Source organism: Anopheles gambiae, chromosome 2, assembly GCF_943734735.2.
Source record: "Anopheles gambiae chromosome 2, idAnoGambNW_F1_1, whole genome shotgun sequence".
In the NCBI taxonomy this organism is placed as follows: Eukaryota; Metazoa; Arthropoda; class Insecta; order Diptera; family Culicidae; genus Anopheles; species Anopheles gambiae.
In genome coordinates this window covers 2,434,551-2,453,370 of record NC_064601.1, presented here as the reverse complement: position 1 = coordinate 2,453,370, position 18,820 = coordinate 2,434,551, and the positions used below count along the sequence as shown (strand labels likewise).

Below are 18,820 nucleotides of genomic sequence, written 5' to 3'. Positions count from 1 at the left end.
CCAATCCACCCACCGGGCCGCACTCAAACAAATTACATCGCGCGCGCGGCATGTTGGTTGATCGTGTAATGGTCGTCGGTCCGCTCGTTTTTTTTTTTTTCGTTCATTCCCATTCCCTGAGCCAATTATTATATTAGTGTGTACTATTGGGAAAAGGAACCGCAGCCACAGCCACAGCCGCCTTCCCGGTTACATGTGGGGTAGAAGCGAACTCATCCTCCTTTCACCGGCACAAATCCGCGAATTACACGTGTGTGTGTGTGTATGTGGGTGGGTGGTAGCGGGTGGATGAGGCGTGTGGTGTTATTAAGTTTCGCTTTCGTTACAACGATCGTGTTCGGGGCTGTATACGGTTGGATTGCGCCGGATCGCATGTGTGATGGGAACGAATGTGATGTTTGGTGTGCGCGGGATAGGGTTAGGGAATTTTATTTCACCGGGAAGGAAAGGGATCATTGCCACCGCCACCACCACCACCACCACTACCACCCGGTGCCTTCTAAATCATAATAATTTCTTTATTAACGATTGATCATTAAGCTGTGGTCAAGGGGTTTGTGAGACCGGCAGTAGCAGTAGCCACGGCGTGAAGAAGGCTTTACGACGATGCTTTGCCTCTAGGGTCTATGCGAGAGAACCCCCTTTTATGAGGGATGATGATTGCACTCGCAGGCCTTATGAATGCAACATTTTACATTGCCCGAGCGCTCTCGGTGAGTTTATTATTTACCGTCGAGCAAGAATATTATTCAAAGTGGCCGACCGGCTGGAGCGGCTGCAGCACACATGAAAGAAAGGGAATGAACCGTGCACTGGCTCTGGACGCAGGAAAGGTAACTTTCAAACGAGCGGCAGATGCTTCTTTTTGGCCAATAACTGTTGGAAGAGAGATACGATGGAGCTGTTACCGCTACAAGGGTATTTCGTGGATGAATGTGGTCTGAAAATGCCACTACAAGGTCCAAACTTGTTCCATAAGATTAAAAGATTGATGAAACTTTGCCGCGATGTCTATTGGACACCTAATCAAGATCATCAGTATGTGAAAATTATCTCAAGAAGATTCGTTTTGAAGTAGCGCAATGCAGACCTTAGGGGATCCTAAAAGAGCTAACGAAGACATCTAACTCTTGGTAAGAATAGCCTAAAACTAAACCGGAAAATTTCTATATTCTTGACCTCAAATGAGAATTTGTATGATACGGGACAATGCAGCCCAAGGTCACGAGGAGCCGTGGCATGTCCAATCACACGTGGGTTAATGTCCTGATTGAATCAGCTATGATGTCTGAGACATTGAGTCAACAAGAAAAGTATGAAGAAAATGATCTCTCACCTGATCGAATCCCTGCAGCGGTTGATCGTTCGCATCGGGCACGGTGCTGCCGGCCACTCGGTTCGCGGGTGTTCCATCCATCGGTGACCCTTCGCCTCCATTTCTTCCAACGGGCGGTCGATCGGTCACCCCATTCACGCCCATGCTGGGCAATCCACCCGCCAGGACACGGTTGCAGGTATTGCTGTTGCTTGCGGTGTTGCTGCTGCTGCTGCTGCTGCTGCTGTTGTTGGCACCACTCCCACCTCCGCCACCTCCACCGGGGCCACCGCTGGCGCTGCTGCTGCTGCTGCTGATGGCCATGTCCGGTGCGGAGCCTGTGACAAAGTCGAAAAAGTCCGTCTTGGACAGGTCCTCCGTGCGGAAGGGTTCGCTGATCTCCATCGGGCTCGACGACGACGCCATCGCGATGTCGGTGATCAGCTCCAACATATGCATGCGCTCCGAGGCTTTTCAGCGCCGCGTCCCGGGACCGTGTGACCGTGTGAGCCACCAACCTTTCAGGGGGAGTGAAGCAGGGCTGCCCTCAGTGGCACTGTGTGGGACTCAAACACACACAGACACACAGACACAAACGCTCGGTTTTAATTGGCAGGTTCGGGGCACGGTTTTTCGTTTTGTTTTGGAATCGATAATGGTTCTCACATTCGGCTGGTGGGCTACACACACACACACACGGTTAATGCGTTTCCGATACCACTGGTGCGTCAGGATGTTTGAATGATTTTTCTTTTCTCTATCTCGCTGTGTGCGAGTGCTTTTTTGTGTGTGTGTGTATGTCTGGTACACTGCGCTCGGTCCCGTCGAAAAGGGCGTCGCACTGGCGTCACGGGATCACGCCACAGTGGTTAAGCTTTGCTGGCTTTGGCTTGGAGCAGTGGTCCGTCTGTGTGCTTCCTTCACCCGAAAGTCGATTAACACGCACACACACACACGCGGTGCAAACGGCGGTTCAGGGCTTGCGGTGGCAATTTAGTCGTGCGCATCAATCGACTGTCGATCCAACGACGGGTTTTTCGGTGCGCGCTTCGAAAAAGGTGGCGCGGGGTGAAAAGTGCAGGTGCATTCGGCGTCACATCGATGGGTGTGCGTGGTAGAGTGTGCGTGAAGCTCGTCGCTTCCAACCTTGCTCGCCGGAATGTAGTGCAACCGGGGTGCCGTGTACCTCAGGTTATTGACATCTGGAATGAAAAATCCCAACAAAGTAGGAAAGAATCACACACACACACACAGGATGCAGGAGATCAGTTAAAAAGCGAAATAAACACATTTTGCTAAATCGAGGGCTCGTTTGGGGAATTTAAATACGGAGGCACAACAGAAGAAAAAGAAGAAGAAGAAGCAGTGCACACGCATGCGTCAAAGGCTCGTCGGTGCGCCGACAGGAAGAGGCGAAATGTTAATGGAAATGCTAATGAGAATTTTGCGGATCGATAAAATGCCATTTCTTCTGCGTCTTTTCGCCTTCCATTGGTTGGCTTTGGTGGTTGAATCCCGGACCGTTTATCCTTAGCTTTTGAAGTTTTTTATCGGCAGCTTCCGTTTGTAAGGCTCTTAATGTCTTAAGCGCTGCCGAACTGCTGGTTGCAGTTCCCGATGCACGAGGAGACCTTTTTGATTGAAATATGATTGGAGGCAATGAAAAGGGTAAAATTTGGTCGTAAACATAATCCTCTTTTACAACCCGGATGAGACGGCCAAAACTGGGCAAAGTGCAGAATGACTTTGGGTAATTCTATGGTACCAAGCTGCTCGGAGGGCTTGGCGAGGCAGATATCGGCCATTTTTGCTGCCAGCAGCGAGACAACGCATTGCGTTATCGCGTAAGCAGGGAATAATTTCATAATGTTAAACAGCGCTAAACAGCAAGTGAACACTACTAATCCCCTGACAAGCATTGTTTAGCGCCTGACATTATTACGACATGCGGGCCCCGTGTATGTCACTGTCGCGCACATGCATTGCCGACTCGCCCAGCACAGCCGATCGATCGAGGTGCAGAAAATCATAAATTTCATGCACCAAACTACCCCAATATACACTCCCTCCGTATGGGGCGTGCGGAACCAATGAAAGCCTAACAAAGCGCTTGGTGTGTTGCGCAGCGCCGCGCTCTCAGAAACCGCTTGGGAAGGGCCGCGGCACGTTAATCCGACCGCACGTTCGTCCAGTGTGTGTGTGCGGCGCACGAGAACGTTTGCAAACCGTGCGCGCAGCACCGTGCGCGTACGTAAAGCATTAAAAGTACTTTTAAAATAGATTGTTAAATTCGAGATAAAGTTATAGAAAACGTAAATTATGGCAAAAGTATGCACATTCTAACAAGGGGCAGCAGCACGAAGGACACAATTAAACGTAGATCACACGGGTTTAATGGATCGTCTAAGCGTCGTTCGGTGCCATTTTCAGTGCGAGTCAACCGAGTTTGCGGGCCCAGCCGACGGCGGTCCGACCTGTCGATGGCTTTTGAGACAAAACGATTCATAAATTCGAATCGATGTACACCCCTGGTTGTCTCCCGGTTCGACCTCAAGATCGCTCGTACCAATAAATGCGATGCAATTGTATGCCTGCCATAGCGATGGAGGGAGAGGGAGAGAGCATGTGTGTGCCTGAATGTGTTGATTGTAAGTACTAGACATTGTTATGCACCCTTTAGCTGCCGTTTCAGCCGCAGCACCATAGGTGCACTACCCCTAACAGCTAGCAAACACATCCAACTAGCAAACAAACAAATCGAGAACAAATGAAAACAAAAGTTCCACCAAGTGGCGGAGCGAACCGTTGGCAAGTCGTGCCAACCTGCGATGCCCTCTTGAGCAGTCCGGAGCCGCCGCTTGGTTGGTGTGCACGTGGGAGCGCCCCTCAGCGCAATGCAATGCAATGTGTTGATAAAATATTGCATGCAAAGTAGATGCACTTTGCGAGTTCGCGTACCTCTGCATCATCATCATCATCATCATCGTCGTAGTCATCCTCTTCGGTTTTCAAGAAGTGCAGTGCATGTGCAGTGCGGTCTGCGTGTTGCGTTGCGCCTTCGATTGTGCAGCTTTTGCTGGTTTTGCGCGCACCTCTTGTCGCGTATTGTTCGTTTCGTACACACACATATTTACACGGCCGTGTACGCAGTCGGAAGCGAACGAGCTAACGCTAAATGCATAATTTTCCAAATGACATCGCATCGCATTATGATAATTCTCGTGTTCGTGTCGCTCGCGTGAATCGAACGCGCGAGTTTGTTTTCGTTCCGGCCGAGCAATGGTCGTGGAATGGGGCGCTCTTTTCCACAGGCAGCTGGGGCGCTTTTCCACTGCGAGAGGTAGCGTAACAAAGCAAAGCAAACACGCAGGGAAGATTACGCGCCCGCGGCAGTGACACCTCCATTCGCAGCGTTGGCTTCCATTCAAATTCAAATTTCGGAATTCAAACGACAAGCGAAAGCGCATCCGACTGGGGTGGAAGCGAGTCACACGGTAGATAAGAAAGCACTGCTGGCAAAAGAGGGTGTTGGGGGATAGGGGAAGCTTGAATACGGGATGTTTTGAGTGGCTGGAGCTTGTCCAGGTGCGAATGCTTGAGCAGGTTCAGGCTCCGTTACCCACGGTTAACCCGCAATTGACCCGAACGCAAGAGGGGGTCGTGTGGAATCTCCATTTGTGGTGGCCATTCTTGGCCCGCGGGCTCGGTTCTTGAGGGATGAAAATTGACACTTTACCCCCTTCTGTTGCCGCATGAAACGGGCAACAAAGCAACCACCAAAACCCAGGCAGCGCATGAAGGGCGAACGAGGGAGCCTGTGCCTGAGGACTGATTTTGGGACACCTGACCACCACTCGAGGCGGCCCCCGTAGCACTAATTCACAAATTAACTAATGACCTCCATCGTAATCACAGCTGGCCGGCCCAGCCACAGGGGTCTTCGGGTCCGTTCCGTCGGGTCAACTCGCAGTCGGATGTCATTTTCTCACTCTCCTGCTCCCGCAATGGGCGGAATAATGGGTAGCAGCGGGCCCGCGAAATCGACTACGAAATGGACGAAACTACGACCGATTAGCTGCATTGGGTGTAATTCATTAAAATAACAATGGCCCGACCCCGGCGACTACCGGCGACTACCCCAGGCCCAGGCTAAGCACAAATGTTCGCCGTCGCAGCCGGGTTCGTCGCTTGTTGCTGTCGTCGTTGAAGTCATTCGTTCTCGGCTTGTGCAATTTCGAACGATTAGCGTGAGCCGCTGGTCGTGGAGGAGAGAAATTTTGGGAAGACACGGCATGCACAAATTGATATTTAATAACAAACATGCGCAAGCACAGTTGGCTCGATTGACCGCAACGGATAGGTAAATGAGTGGCCGGACCGGGCTTAACCGACGGGGGCGATGAGTCGCAAAGCTCCTCACTCGCCGTAACAAATTAGAAAGCCCCGTTGTGTTCGGCACACGCACACACTTCCCGGAACAAAAACAGCATAAGTTAGGGGAGGGCGAGCACTGCTGAAGCAAAGGATAAGAAAGTGGAGCAAAACAAACTCTACAACAGGGGCACGAGCGCTCGCGCTCTTCTCATGCCTCAAATGAGCAGCGACTAAATTTGTGTGCGATCGCGATGCACCCGGCACTGTACGGTGGACAATCAATCATTTCATCGCGGGACACATTTGCGTGGTGGTCCCCGCGAACCCCTCCCCCAAAAACCCTCAAAACGCCAAATGCTCCACACGCATTAGAGCACAGTTTTGGGCTGGCGATGTCGGGAGGTGGTTTATTTTTTCGTCGCATCGCGCCCCGCATCAATTTGTGGTCGGGACCATTTTTCATTCTCTACGCAACCGCTCTCGGGCGCATTTTCCTCGGACTCGTCGCTCGTGTGGAGCGGTCAATAACAGGTTGGCTGTCGTTTAGAAATCAGTCACAAGCGGACGGGGGACAGCAACAAAAACACACGGTCGAAAGGAATATTGTATCCTACCAAACCTAGACCTAGGAGGAGAAATTGGGTCCCCACCATCACCACCCGGTCCCATTGCCTTTTCCCGCGCATGTAATGGGGGTTGCGGGCCATTGTTCGTCTGTTCTGGAAGCAGAAACGTCAACAACGCATCAATAGGAGGAGAAAAATTGATAATTATGCACATACACCGCTCGAGCCGGGCGGACTCCGGCTCCAACCGCACAACCGCACTGCCCCATGGCCAATGGACAATGTTAATCTCATCGCCTTCCTGCCCCGGATCAATGGACACTTTCGTTGCGATACTGAAGGAGGAGGAGAAGGAGAGGGAGGAGAAAGGTTGAGCGAAGCAAAAACACGGCCACAGAAAACCCACTCGCGGTTGAATAGAGGTGAAATTAGATTCATCAAAAATTATGATTAATTACACGGAACTTGGTCCCGGAGCTGGCGGGGTAGCATTTTTACTTCTTCTTTATTTTTGGGTGTGCTCGTACGTATGTGTGTGTGTTTGAGTGTGGAGACCCTGGTTCAAGGGGGGGCTTTGGCGACAGGGGGTCGTTCTCTGCGGGCGTAGGTCATACCGTTGCAGTGGAGCTATTTTTTATTGTCAAGTCACTCACTCGGCAGCACGCACGCACCACCCTGCACGGCGCAGTAGTAGTAGTGGTAGTAGGAATTCCATCACACCAGCTTAACCTAGATTGGACGGTCAAATTAGCCTTGACCCGGTCGACAGCGTCGTCAGGCAATGGCAACGAGCGGCAGCAGCCGAAATCGCCCAAACCATAGGCTACTTTGATTGTTTAGTGGTCCTTCATGGGGGCGTTGGACGCTTGGGAGGAGATTTTCGCATCAAATCTGCCCAGTTGCTGCTCCAGTTCTCCAGTGTGTATGTGTGTGCGACCTCTAGCACATTTTGGGCAGCGGCGTTGTTGGAGCGAGCCAGTGAAACCGTCCACCCCCAACTCGGCAAAGCGGACTAGGTGAATCGCCATTTCAAACTCCCTCTGGCTCAGCAAGAGAATCGCCGAGAGTTTGCGTTTGACGGACGACGCTGTATGAAGTTCGCTGTATGGAGCGGGAGGCCACACAGCGCAAAACCGCGGTGGGGTGAATTATGATGGGCAGCTTTGATAAGCGAAGGCACGCAAAAGGTTAATGGATTTTGTGTGCCAACACCCACACCCACCCACCGTCATTCGATGCGGTGCGGTACGATACTACGGGCCACTACGGGAGGCGAGAAGAAAATTCTTTTCAATTCACTCTGCACCCGCCACCCGGGATCACGAATCCCAAAGGAGGAGGTTTCTATTTTCCCGCCCGGCCCCGTCCACCGGTCATCGGCACCGGGGCTTGGTTGTGGCAAATTATCGCAAAACTCATAGCGGCACAAAACCGGGAGGCAGATTGGATTTAGGACTCTCTCTTCTCCTTCTCATCCCTCACCCGCTTCCACCATTGCGGGTCGAAAATTGACGTGGCGAAAAATCGCGCGTTGCCGCCCGGGCCTCGCAACAAGCGGGACTCGTCTGCCGAACGGTGCACACACATCCATCATCATTCCGTCCGGATGGGGTCGGCCTCACGCGCCACCCGCACGCTCACTTTCTTTCGATCAATCATGGCGGTGGCGATGGTGGTGGCGGTGGTGGTGGGTTTTAATATTGTTTCCCTCCGGATTTTCTACGCCAACCGGGCGGCCAAAGGGATGGTTCGCTCGTTTGCAGGCTGCGTTTCGGACGCGGATCGTGTTATTTTTTGTTCGAGAAATCGTTTTTCAATTAATAATTCCCTTCCTATCCACCTCTTCCCCCCCATTGGGATGCTATCGGAAAGGTTTCGGTTCTGGAGAAACAAATGTGGCCACCATCTTTTGCCAGTGCCATGTCGTCCCACGTGAGGGAAATGGCGCATGTTGTACCCGTTCGGCTGGGGATTAATAATAGCGCTAACCGATCGAATTGATGATCGCTCGCACACATACACGCAGCATCCCAGAGCGTGCCGATGGTGATGGCAATTGGTCAGGTCTAGCCTGTACGGCTGGCAGGATCCCCCTGGTGATGATCAATTTCTGTTCCCGAGGGACACATACCTCACGTGGGTGATCGAGCGATTGGGAATGAATTTCAATTCTCGCACCGTTAGTGAAGGAGATTAATTTAACCGGATATACACGCCCGTCGGGGGAAAATTGAATCCCTGGCCGCCTCCGACACTGACGATCGGACATTCCAGTGCTAATGATGCAGTTGGCTGGACAAACTGCGCGATCGATTTCAATTCGGGAGTCGTATTGATTGATCGTTGGACAGAGTTTTTCGGGCGAGAAGCTTGTCCAGCCATTGTTAGACCCAAAATGAGGTTACCCGTGGGGCTATCGACACCGAATTTGGTACCTTTGTTCGGGGCAGTTATGGTTGCTGTTGTTGTTGAAAGGGCCGCTTGTACCGCAGTGGGCGATAACATCAATTAAGAAGGTGGTGGCAAAGTGTCAGGCGCGTATTGTTCCACGGACGCGGGTATTGATTTTGGGAAATATTGAAACATCCTCGCTAGAAGAGAAAGTGTGTCGCTGGTGGTGATGCAGCATTCACTTCCTCAAAAGGGCAACCATTTTAACCGAAACCGTTTCAAAACCAAACAACAATTTGCAGCTGGACATTCACGGGCCGCCGCGATTGTGCCGAAACCTAAAAGCCGAACCCGTTGATGAGAGTAATTTTGTGTTTTATTTCGTTTTCTTCCCCCCCAACTAAACATAATTGCAGCATGGGACGTTCGAGATGGTGGTAAAGTGATTTAAAATAATTTTACTAAAGCACCTCACCGAACCGTCCGGGAGGTTGACATTTGGAAAATTAGCAAGCCGTTCCGCGGGCCAAACAATGTGTTTTCAATTTAATAAATTTAACCGAAACTAAATTATGCCCATTTCATGGACAGTCTGTGGCTTGAAACAGACAGTCCCTGCTGCGACATTTCCAGTCGTGTCACATAATGAACGGTTGTGGCCAGCTCGGAGGGTCGCTTCATTGGAGCGGGCATTTGGGCCGGCACTTAGACTTGGGGCCAAAAACATTACAAACGATGGCTAGAGCACATCGCGGTGGAGGATGGAAAAAAAGCGAAAGCCTCGAAAAAAACGAGAGCAATTCCCAATTTACCCCATCTTGGGGGCCACCACACCGGGTTGCCTCGCGTCCTAATGCGCATCTGACGCGGCCAGCCGAGGCAAAAGCACGGCGTGTATTAATAAAATCAACAACAGCGCGCACTGACTGCAGTGGGCCAAGCAGGCGCGTACGAAATGGTAATGGCTATGATAATTTTACAACCCGATCCGTTCGGCTGTCTCGGTGTGAGCGCGTGCTTAGGTGCTTATGAGCGCTGGTTGCGGCCCTCGGCCCCGCTCGTTAAGGGCGTCGCGAGCGGTGGTCCGAGCGCCCGTGTCCGAGGCGGAGGAGGTTTGGTCGTGATCTAGAAAAAAAGGCATCACCGCGGTGCGGCTACACGTGATGCCCGGAAGGTGCGAGTGCTCTCATTATGGCGAATCTCGGGCTGCGTTGTGTTCGATTTCGTTTGTGGGGTGGACGAAGCCTGTGCTCCGTTTCCAATAGGTCCTCCCGAAAGGGGCTCGTAACGGTGTGTGTGTGGAGGAGCTGCGTGTTTAATGTTTGAACATTTCCACCAAGGCATTGCGAAGGGAACTAGTTGTGCGAGTTGGCCGCGGAGATTCCTTCACTTGAGTGGAGTGAAATTAAAAACTTTGAAGTCTGTCTAACTTTGAAAGGGAAATTAGAACAGTGCACCGTTCTGTGGTGTGTCACGATTTGGTCGTTTAGCGAACCTCGCCGAAGAAGGCGTAACGAAAGCAGTGAGCCCCATCTTTATCTCACGCAAATTCGCTGTGGGGACTGGGTTTTCACATGCTGCCTGTGTCGAAATACATTGTTGCACCATGCACTTGTTCCATGCGTCCCCTGCACGCTGCATGTGTTGCTTTCGCAAGGAAGGCATGAAGATAACGCGGAACCGATAGCTCGTTGAAGCTAGGAATCCGATCAGTCCATGTAGATAATGCTAGGTTTTATCGCAAAATCACTTACCGACAGCGAAGCCGGTCGCTACTTTGTAGAGGTGCAACGAAGCGATCGGGCGAAAAAACTGATCCTATTCATCAATGAGCCACTTATTAGAGACCCCAAAGAGGCTGTGTGTATGTGTGTGTATGTTTTTGCGCATCACAATTTTACCATGATTTTTTATCGATCGCCCGCGGCAAAGGATGAACTTTGCTGCCGAAGCGACGCGCGGACTCGCTTTAATTTATGGTCGTGTATTAATGTCAAAATATGACTTCGCACATCACGTTCACGGGGTTGCGGGACGATGGGAGGGGAGTGTACAAGCGCTACCACACATTCTTGCCGTCCACCGTGAACCCATCGGTGGTGGCAAGAGAAATGATGCAGCTTTGCCGCGAAAGGCTGAGCGCATAAATTATGAAACATTTCCCCCCTCCCGAGGGGTTCGGTGCGCGTAGTGCGAAAACCGTGACAAACATTAAACCTACTCCCTACGCCCCACGGGTGCGCATCGTTCGGGCTCCAAAGGGCCCCGCTCGCAAGACGCTTCTAATTAAGCAGCTCTCCCACAGGACCTAGACGAGCTGGCATTATCGAAAATAAATCTTTATCGACTTCCGTGCCGTGGTGTGTCGCTGGCTGGCACGATGGATAGGGTTGCTCTCGTAAAGCAGATGATTTAGTGCCACCTGATTGCGAATGGTTGGTTGAAGAGGAAAACCCCGTCCCTGCTTCAGCCGTGGAAATCTTGGTCAGTAGATAAAATGCTTCTTCTCCCTCGATTGGCAGAGTTTAGCAGCAATGGATCCGTCAGGCGATCGATCACCGATTGCAGGCGAATGTCGAGCAAATGAAACTGTGTTTGGACGATCATAAAATGCAAAAACCGATCATCATCACCCCGATCGCATCCGTTTGGTGCGTTGTGTTGATGTGACGGCGAGACCGCACAGATTCCGATCGCTGGCAGGACACGAACCCCTGAAATGGCCTGCCATATGCAAATGAAAGCGTAGTTAAGTTCGATGAGGCATTTTTGTACTACTTTGGAACGCGGCTTTTGACACCTCGCGATCGGAAAGCGTGGTAGTAGCGATCGAAACCCTCCGGACAGCTTTATATCACACTCCGGGCTAATAAAACCGTCTGATAAACGGTGAGAAACCAACACCTAACGGGACATTTACGTGCCCGTTTTCGAATGTGCCCGGGAATGGTGGGAGAGGAGGGCGTTTGACGATCGAACACGGGAAAAAAGCAGGCAACCCCGAACCGAATCCAATCTGTGGAGTTCCTCCCGAAAAAAGCGCTCCCCGACAGCCCGGGGTCGCTCTAATCAACTCGAACTCTTCGGGGCTTGGGAACGCGCGTAGCGATTCGAGAAACGAAACGGCCGGGAAGGACGGGACGATAAAGCGGCTTGCCGGGGGAATGGTAGGCCTCCCGGGGCCCGTTTGAAATGTGACAGCTGAAGCACGATTTGTTGGGGTCTCGCACGTCGCACGGCGGGCGAGCCGCGCACTACCGGTAGGCGACCGTTTTGACGGCGACCAATTAATTATGAGTATTTCTGCTGTTTACAATTTCTTTATCTCTCCCGTGGTTCGTCGTGGCGGACGTTGGACGGTGTCGTGCCATCGCCGTTACGGAGCGAGGTAGGTAGGAGGCAGCCGGCCTGTTCGCTGCTGGGAAACCAGCGTCCGATACCGAGCGACACGGACGGCATCAACGGAAGCGGGCTGGTGAAATATGGTGACGCGTACGAGTCCTCCGGTGCGCAAATGATTAAGCAGGCTAGCGCCGTGCGCCGTCCACGCGGGAAGAAGATGCGAGCGTGCCGATAGGGCCGGTGCGGTAGTTGATAGCGCCGATGAATTATTCAACGAACGGAGATGTGAATGAAGTGGAACCAATTTTACCTGCAACATGGGGAAAGATACGGTAGCTCGCGCAACGAGATTCTAAGTGGCGCCATTTTCAACACGTACATCGACACCGGCGCGGACGGTCGCGTGTAGGTGTAGGACGTCTCTGTACGCCTCCGACAGCTGGGTACGTTTTGTCTCCGTAATCCGGGTCGCTGTCACGCTATTGCCAAACACAGCGCGAAACGTACGCGAATCTGGAGCTGATCCACGAGGGCGCCCCGAAGAAGATGGCCCAGAAGCTGCCGAAAGGGGTTACGTAAATCACGCTCAGCAGTGTGCGATCTGATACCGGCAACCGGGGCTACCCTCTTTGCGGAGCATCTCTTTTTGTTCGACGGCCTCGCTGGTATCATTAACCATTGCGACTAATAAGTGTCGAGTGCCATAAATAAAACCAACATCACGATCTCGCATCACACATGGGGGTGGCTGCAGAAGGGGCCTGGAAGCTGTGTCCTGGAGTGTGCGCGCACCGAGACAACTTGCCGATTCGTTGTGTGGCAGTTGTAGAACGACGAATCTCGATTTGTGTGTCGTGAGGAAGCGCGGGAGCGCCATCCACACACACACAGCCACACAAACACGGACAAACGCTGGTTGTCTGGAGGCCGCGCGGGGTGGAATTGTGCAATTCGGGTGTTGGATTTCGAACGTGATGCAGTAATTTGATTTAGGTTCCTGCGAAACACTCCACAAGCGGAGATCTATGGGAACTTGCCGGGGTCTTGCGACCTCTGGTGGCAGCTCGGGAGTCATCGGAGGTTCACGGTGGTCCCTAAACCGTAACTAGACAGGCTGGCGTGTGTGTGTGTGAGTGTGTGCAAGCGCCAGAAGCAAGGTATGCGTGATTTTCTTCCACTGCTCCCCCCCCTTTCGTGTTATGCCTCTCCTCTGTCCTACCGGTAAACATCTCCGTGTCATGCCCTCGGCAGCGGGCAGCCCTTAACGAGAGGAAGCGGACACACGACGATCTTTAGCGCATAAATAATGTTGCGCCAAGTGTACCGGCGGCCTGCTCGGATGTGCAAAACTGGGTTGGTGGGTAAGGAACCAGAAGAAGAGGAGGGGACATAAGAGGAAGAGAAGAAAAAACAGACGCAATTACTGCCGAGTTCCTCGGGGCTGCCCTGCCGATTGCGCTGCAGCAGAGCAAGTACCGAGGGACCGCGTTGTGTCCCACTACCGGATGAAATGAAATTGATCTTTGCTGACTTTTTCTCATCGGCGAGCGGTGGGGGAGAAGCGGGCGGCCGACTAGAGCAAGGTCATAAAGATGCACGCACATGATTATCGCGCGCCTGTAGTTGACTGCAAAACGACCCCGGCGGTGATGTTGCCCTCCGCGCGCGCATTGATGCGTGTGCACTGCGTTTGCGTTGCGCTGTAGCCGGTGGGAAAACTTTGCCGCCTCTCTCTCTCTCTCTTTTTAATGCATTACAAGCCGCCATCGCCTCCAGGGGTCGCCAAGGTAGTTAAAGGTGCGGGCTAACGATGTCGAGCTCCAAATTGTTTGGCACATACCATTTGCAGTGACTCACAGAGAGAGAGGGAGAGAGACATTTTCAGCGTGTTCTACAAAATGTGCGTGTAATGTATTGGAGCTGGGGCGTTGCCGGTCTGGAAAAATGGTCTTTCCAGTTGTCTGCAAGGGCTTGACCATCGTACCCGTTGGTTGGGGCGATTCCGATTACGTATGCATCAGCGTTCACGATCGCCATTGATCGCGGCCAGATTGGATCGCGATCGCTCCAACCCGGGACCACCCTGAAGCCCCGAGAGCGTACGAACAAGAGTGAGCTGTTGGTGCAGATCAAAATAAATTGATCTCACAGTCGGTGGAGAAGGAGAAGAAGGAGGAGAAGGAGGTGTTTGGCGTACTACCAACGCCCCTGCGCCACGTTTAGTGCACGGGTAGAAGTTAATTAATAATGAATCATAACTAATGTTTTGGCAAGTCGCTTGATCGCTACCAGAGCCACGCGGAGAGGAGTTGGAGGTGCGCGGGCATGCCATCGGGATTGTTTCTGTGCAGTCAACAAATTGCCCCTTCATGCCGAACACCACATGCCCAGCTGGGACCGGAGGGGAGCCGCCCAGTCTGGGCTGCTTCTGGGCGCTGGTTGTACTGTCAAAATTGTCGTGTTCGGGTAAATTACCAAACAATTTTGTACACCGCGCCCAACCTGAGCGCGATCTTGGGTGCATTCTTGGTTGCATGTACTAATTTAACCCCTCTCTTCTCCCCGCCCCCCCTTTGCTGCAGTTCTAGTGAGTGGCAAAGGTGCCAATCGCACGTCACCTACCGCGCTCACGACCTTCCTAATGAAGCATGACTTTTTGACATAATTGGAGTCACCACCCACACACACCCTCACAGCGCCTAATCTGCGATCCGAAGGGCGTGATTCACCGTCGTCTCATTGATGATTCGTAACAGCTCCCAGCCTGCTCTATCGAATCCTCGTCCTTCTGGCTGGGGAAGCACGCCAAAAGGCACGCAAGCGATCGCAGGCGACGAACCCCGTTCGCGTCGATTGTAAATTAATGTTTATTTTATTCGGTGTGAAGTTGAGGCGCGCTTGGTCAACAAAATACGACCCATACGAGCTGCCGAAGACGAACCTCCACTCAACCGGATTGGAATCGGATTGTATTTACATTTACATTTCATTTCCATATGCTACCGATCGGTCGGTGGGGATCGACGAGCGCGCTTTTTTTCGGGCCCCTTGTTAGCATAAGCATGAATGGTGAGGCTCGGCATGAATGAAGCAACACAGATGATCTCCAGTGAACGGGGAGCAAGTGAGAAAGAGCTAGACATTTTCCGGATGGACGAATGGGGATGTCGCTTTATCACACAGCAGTTCTTCTTCACTCGTTTCTCTTTGTGCAGCGTGGAAGCGGAAACCGGCGCTATTTATCATCACGGTATTAATGTCGGTTGAGTGGCATTCTGTGTGGAGTTGATTAAAGTTGGCGATACCTTAAAGTAGACCAAACCGCGGGTCCGTGTACTAAACCTGCGCTGTTTATGTTTTCGCGTGGAAGCGCGACTGATTTAAATCGTTCGATCGATCGAGTCTAATGAAGCAGTGGAAACGTTTGTTTCAACCGTTCGGGAGGGAAATAATTCTTTCCCTTGATGGTACATGCTTCCCGGAGCAGGAGAAAGAGAGCGAGAAGGAGAGCTGCTGTATATCAATGCGAAATTATTTCATCGCAGCGTTCGATCGCAAAAGCGTGTTTTTGCTAATTTTATTCGAAAAGCAAACGAGGTTGCCCTTTGGCAGTTCGTCTCGTGCTTCTGGTGCTCGCGAGCATTCCCACGCTTCCCCAGTTCAATCTCCGGTGCTAATGAAAAACTCCACAGTGACAGTGACAGAAGCGGAGAAGAGGGGAGTCAAGCGCGAGATACGATCAAGCGTTTCAATGTCGCCTAATGAGGTGGCTTCTGACGGGGAAGCTTTTCACCCTGTTTGATGTGCGTTTGCGTTTTCTCCCTGCCATGCCAGGCCGGCTGCTCACTGTCACTGCTGGCTGTTGGTGCCCTCGGGCAGGAATCTGCAAAACAAGGGCGTCTCGCGGGGGGTGGTGGTTGGGCGTTGGGAAGATGTGAACGTTGTGTTGAAACATTATTACTCTGCGAAAATTTCGGCTGCCGTCAAAAATGATCATCCGCCACCACCACCACCACCAGCGATGTTGATGGGGTAGAAATAATGTTGCATGCACAGCAGACAGGATTAAAGCGTTCACCCCTGAGGGGCAACATATTCAGAAGCCATTTAATCTTCTCCCCCTGCGGTGTTGGACATCTTTTCGTGAAGGAGCGCGAGGAGTTTCGCTCAACGCCGCATCCATCATTGTCTGGGGCGGGTTGCATGTGTTGCAAAGGGTCGGGATGAAGTTTATTAACTGAATTTCCCGTCTTTTTCTGATGCTTTCTGAGATGCTGTCAAAGTTTGACGATGATTTTGGATTGCTGACTGCAAGTGATGGTGGCGGTTAAAAGCCTGGCGTCGGGTTGGTTCTGCCCGAATTTCCAATTAATACATCACCAGGCTAATAGTTGTCGGATGGCGCAAGTTCACACATTTATCATTCCGCGTGCCGTGTTGCCCGCTGTTGTTTGCACACATTTGCACACATAAAATGTAGTAAAACGCCACCGAGCATCTTTGCGACGCGCTGGGAGAATCCTGTTCCCGCGCGGATGTGGCACATGCATGTTTGGAGGACATAACAATATATCATATTTTCTTCTCCACTTCTGTGCAATCCGCCGCGTGGGTTTCGGTTTTTGGTTGGGTCGGTTTTGCTCGGTGTTTTTCGCTTAAAATGAGACCACTTTTCACACTTATTGGGCAAAAAAAAAAACAAGGCCATGGAGGGCGGACGAACACCGCCAAAGCGAGCGCGTAAAACGCATATGCTCCAACGACACATTCGTGACTGTGTTTTTTTGTTGCCGATGCATCCGATTCCAATTCTCGGTGCACTTCTGCTCCCCATTGGCTGGCTGCGCTTCCTTTCTGAAGATCTTATTTATGTTCGATGTTTGTTTGTTTGGCCGTAAGTTATTGCCACCGCCTGCCGCGGAGCGTACCGTGGCGTGTGTTGTTAGCTTTTGTTAAATTGATTGCTTTTATAGCGTGTGAAAACATGCATAAAGAAGGCAAATGGAGTCGCTTTTGTGGGCCACAAAAGGAAGGCAAAAGGAGCCAAAAAAAAAACCGCGCCCCAACACGCACTAAATAACAACTCAAATGCATTATGACACGACTCGTTTTTTTGTTGTTGTTATTTGGGTTGGTGGTGCAGTTTGGCGCAGGTGCAAAAATGAAGCCAGAACGAATTGATAGCCGCAATGAGGGGGAGGGGTTTGGGGCGAGTTTCGTAACAGCATCGTTTCGCGATTCGTGTATCGATACTGCCAGCGAGCGACAAAAAGGAAGGCGCAAAGTTTAAGCCAGACTTTCGGTGACAGGTTTGTCCAATTAATCATCGCGCGCCGGCCAGACCGCGCAAAGGTGTTTGTTTGCGCAGACATCGCACCGCACCGCACCGTGCATGCCTGGAGTGCGGCGTGCGTACAATAAACTTCAAATGCAAATGAACATGTTAACTTTTAATAATTACATACCGCCCGCCGCACACCGGCGCGTAGGTGTACATTTCGAGCAAGCGAGCGCGTGTTTGGTTTTTTTGTTGCTTTTCGAGTGTCACTACCCCGTCCTCGTCACAGCTTGTGTATTATTTCTCCGTATCAACGCAGCGCCAAATCGAAAGCATTGGGCATTGGGGAAAGGGATGTAAGGATGGAAGGGTGTGTATCGACGATGACGACGTCGTATCGCTTAATAAAGCGGGGCCCGGCTGCTGCTGCTGCTGTGCAGGGCTTATTTATGGCATGTAATCTGAAGGTAATATTTCATAAGTAAAATAGACACACTCGGCATCTAATCGACCACCGCATCGGAGAGGGCTCTAGCGGCGCGGGTTGTGGCACGGTGCAAGCTCCCTTTTTTCGCGTTGTTGTTGCAGCAGCAGCTGCATGGAGACCGCTTTGCGCTGCGCATTGCCAAGTGCGCAAGGTGTGCATTGCTAAGGGCAGTTTTATAAATCATGCCGCCTGCCGGCTCATCTAGCATTAACTCCTTCTGTTCTGTTCGGGATCTTTCGCAACATAGTTATGTGGCGAGCCGCGTTTGACCAGCGGCAAATGGTCCCCAGGGAGATAAAGTTCATTTTTATTAACCTGTCGGGTGCGGGAGCTCGACCAATGTCGATCACAGCAAATGGGGACAAGTGTAAAAATAATCCTACACAGAATGTGTAACAGAAATGTTGCGCAATGTGACGATTCCTTATTTTAAAATTGATTCGAAAAATGTTGATACGAAGGTAAAATGCATTCTGCAGTGGTAATAATTCTTCTTCTTGACCTCTTGTTCACCTTCCCCCTCCAAAAGTAAACCCCCGACAAGGGGGATGAATCGTAGCAGCATTTTATGAATATTGAGTTTTGATGTTCGCTGGATAGCAAGGTCGAGGGCTCGCAGCGTCGTACGATTAAGACGCCGTAATGTGTTGCTGCGTCGCGTGCATTAGCCTCGATACGATTTTTATACGCTCAACCTCTGCGATCGAGATGCGAATGAACCCCCTCGAGCCACCGGGGGCAATATACGCACACGTACACACGGCAACACACGCGGAACGCTTCGGGTGATGAAAGAGGATGCACCGAACGGCCGGCGAACGAGCTTTGCGCGCACGAATCCCGGAGCCTTAATAAGAGATGCAAAATAAAATATTGTCCGGTGGTCACTAAATGATCGTAAATTATTGGTTTTGACGGTGGCGGCTTTGCCGGATGCTTATCGGATGTGTGTGTGTGTGTGTGTGTCCGGATGCTGTCTTCTCAGATGGAAGATGGCAACAGCAGCAGCAGACGCACGAAAAAAAAATCAATATTATGATCGCAACCGCACTTTTCGTTAACGATTA

The 18,820-nt window shown here is 51.5% G+C and overlaps 1 protein-coding gene across 7 annotated transcripts in view; it reads right to left on the bottom strand.

The window, feature by feature from the left end:
* LOC11175862 (homeobox protein 5) overlaps positions 1–18,820 on the bottom strand; it is a 102,677-nt gene that overhangs the window by 8,083 nt on the left and 75,774 nt on the right. For all 7 annotated transcript variants that reach the window (XM_061651899.1, XM_061651896.1, XM_061651897.1 and 4 more), the window contains exon 5: positions 1,337–2,517. In XM_061651899.1, the coding sequence (XP_061507883.1) occupies positions 1,337–1,774 (438 nt within the window). In that variant the 5' untranslated portion in view covers positions 1,775–2,517. The remainder of the gene's footprint in view (positions 1–1,336; positions 2,518–18,820) is intronic.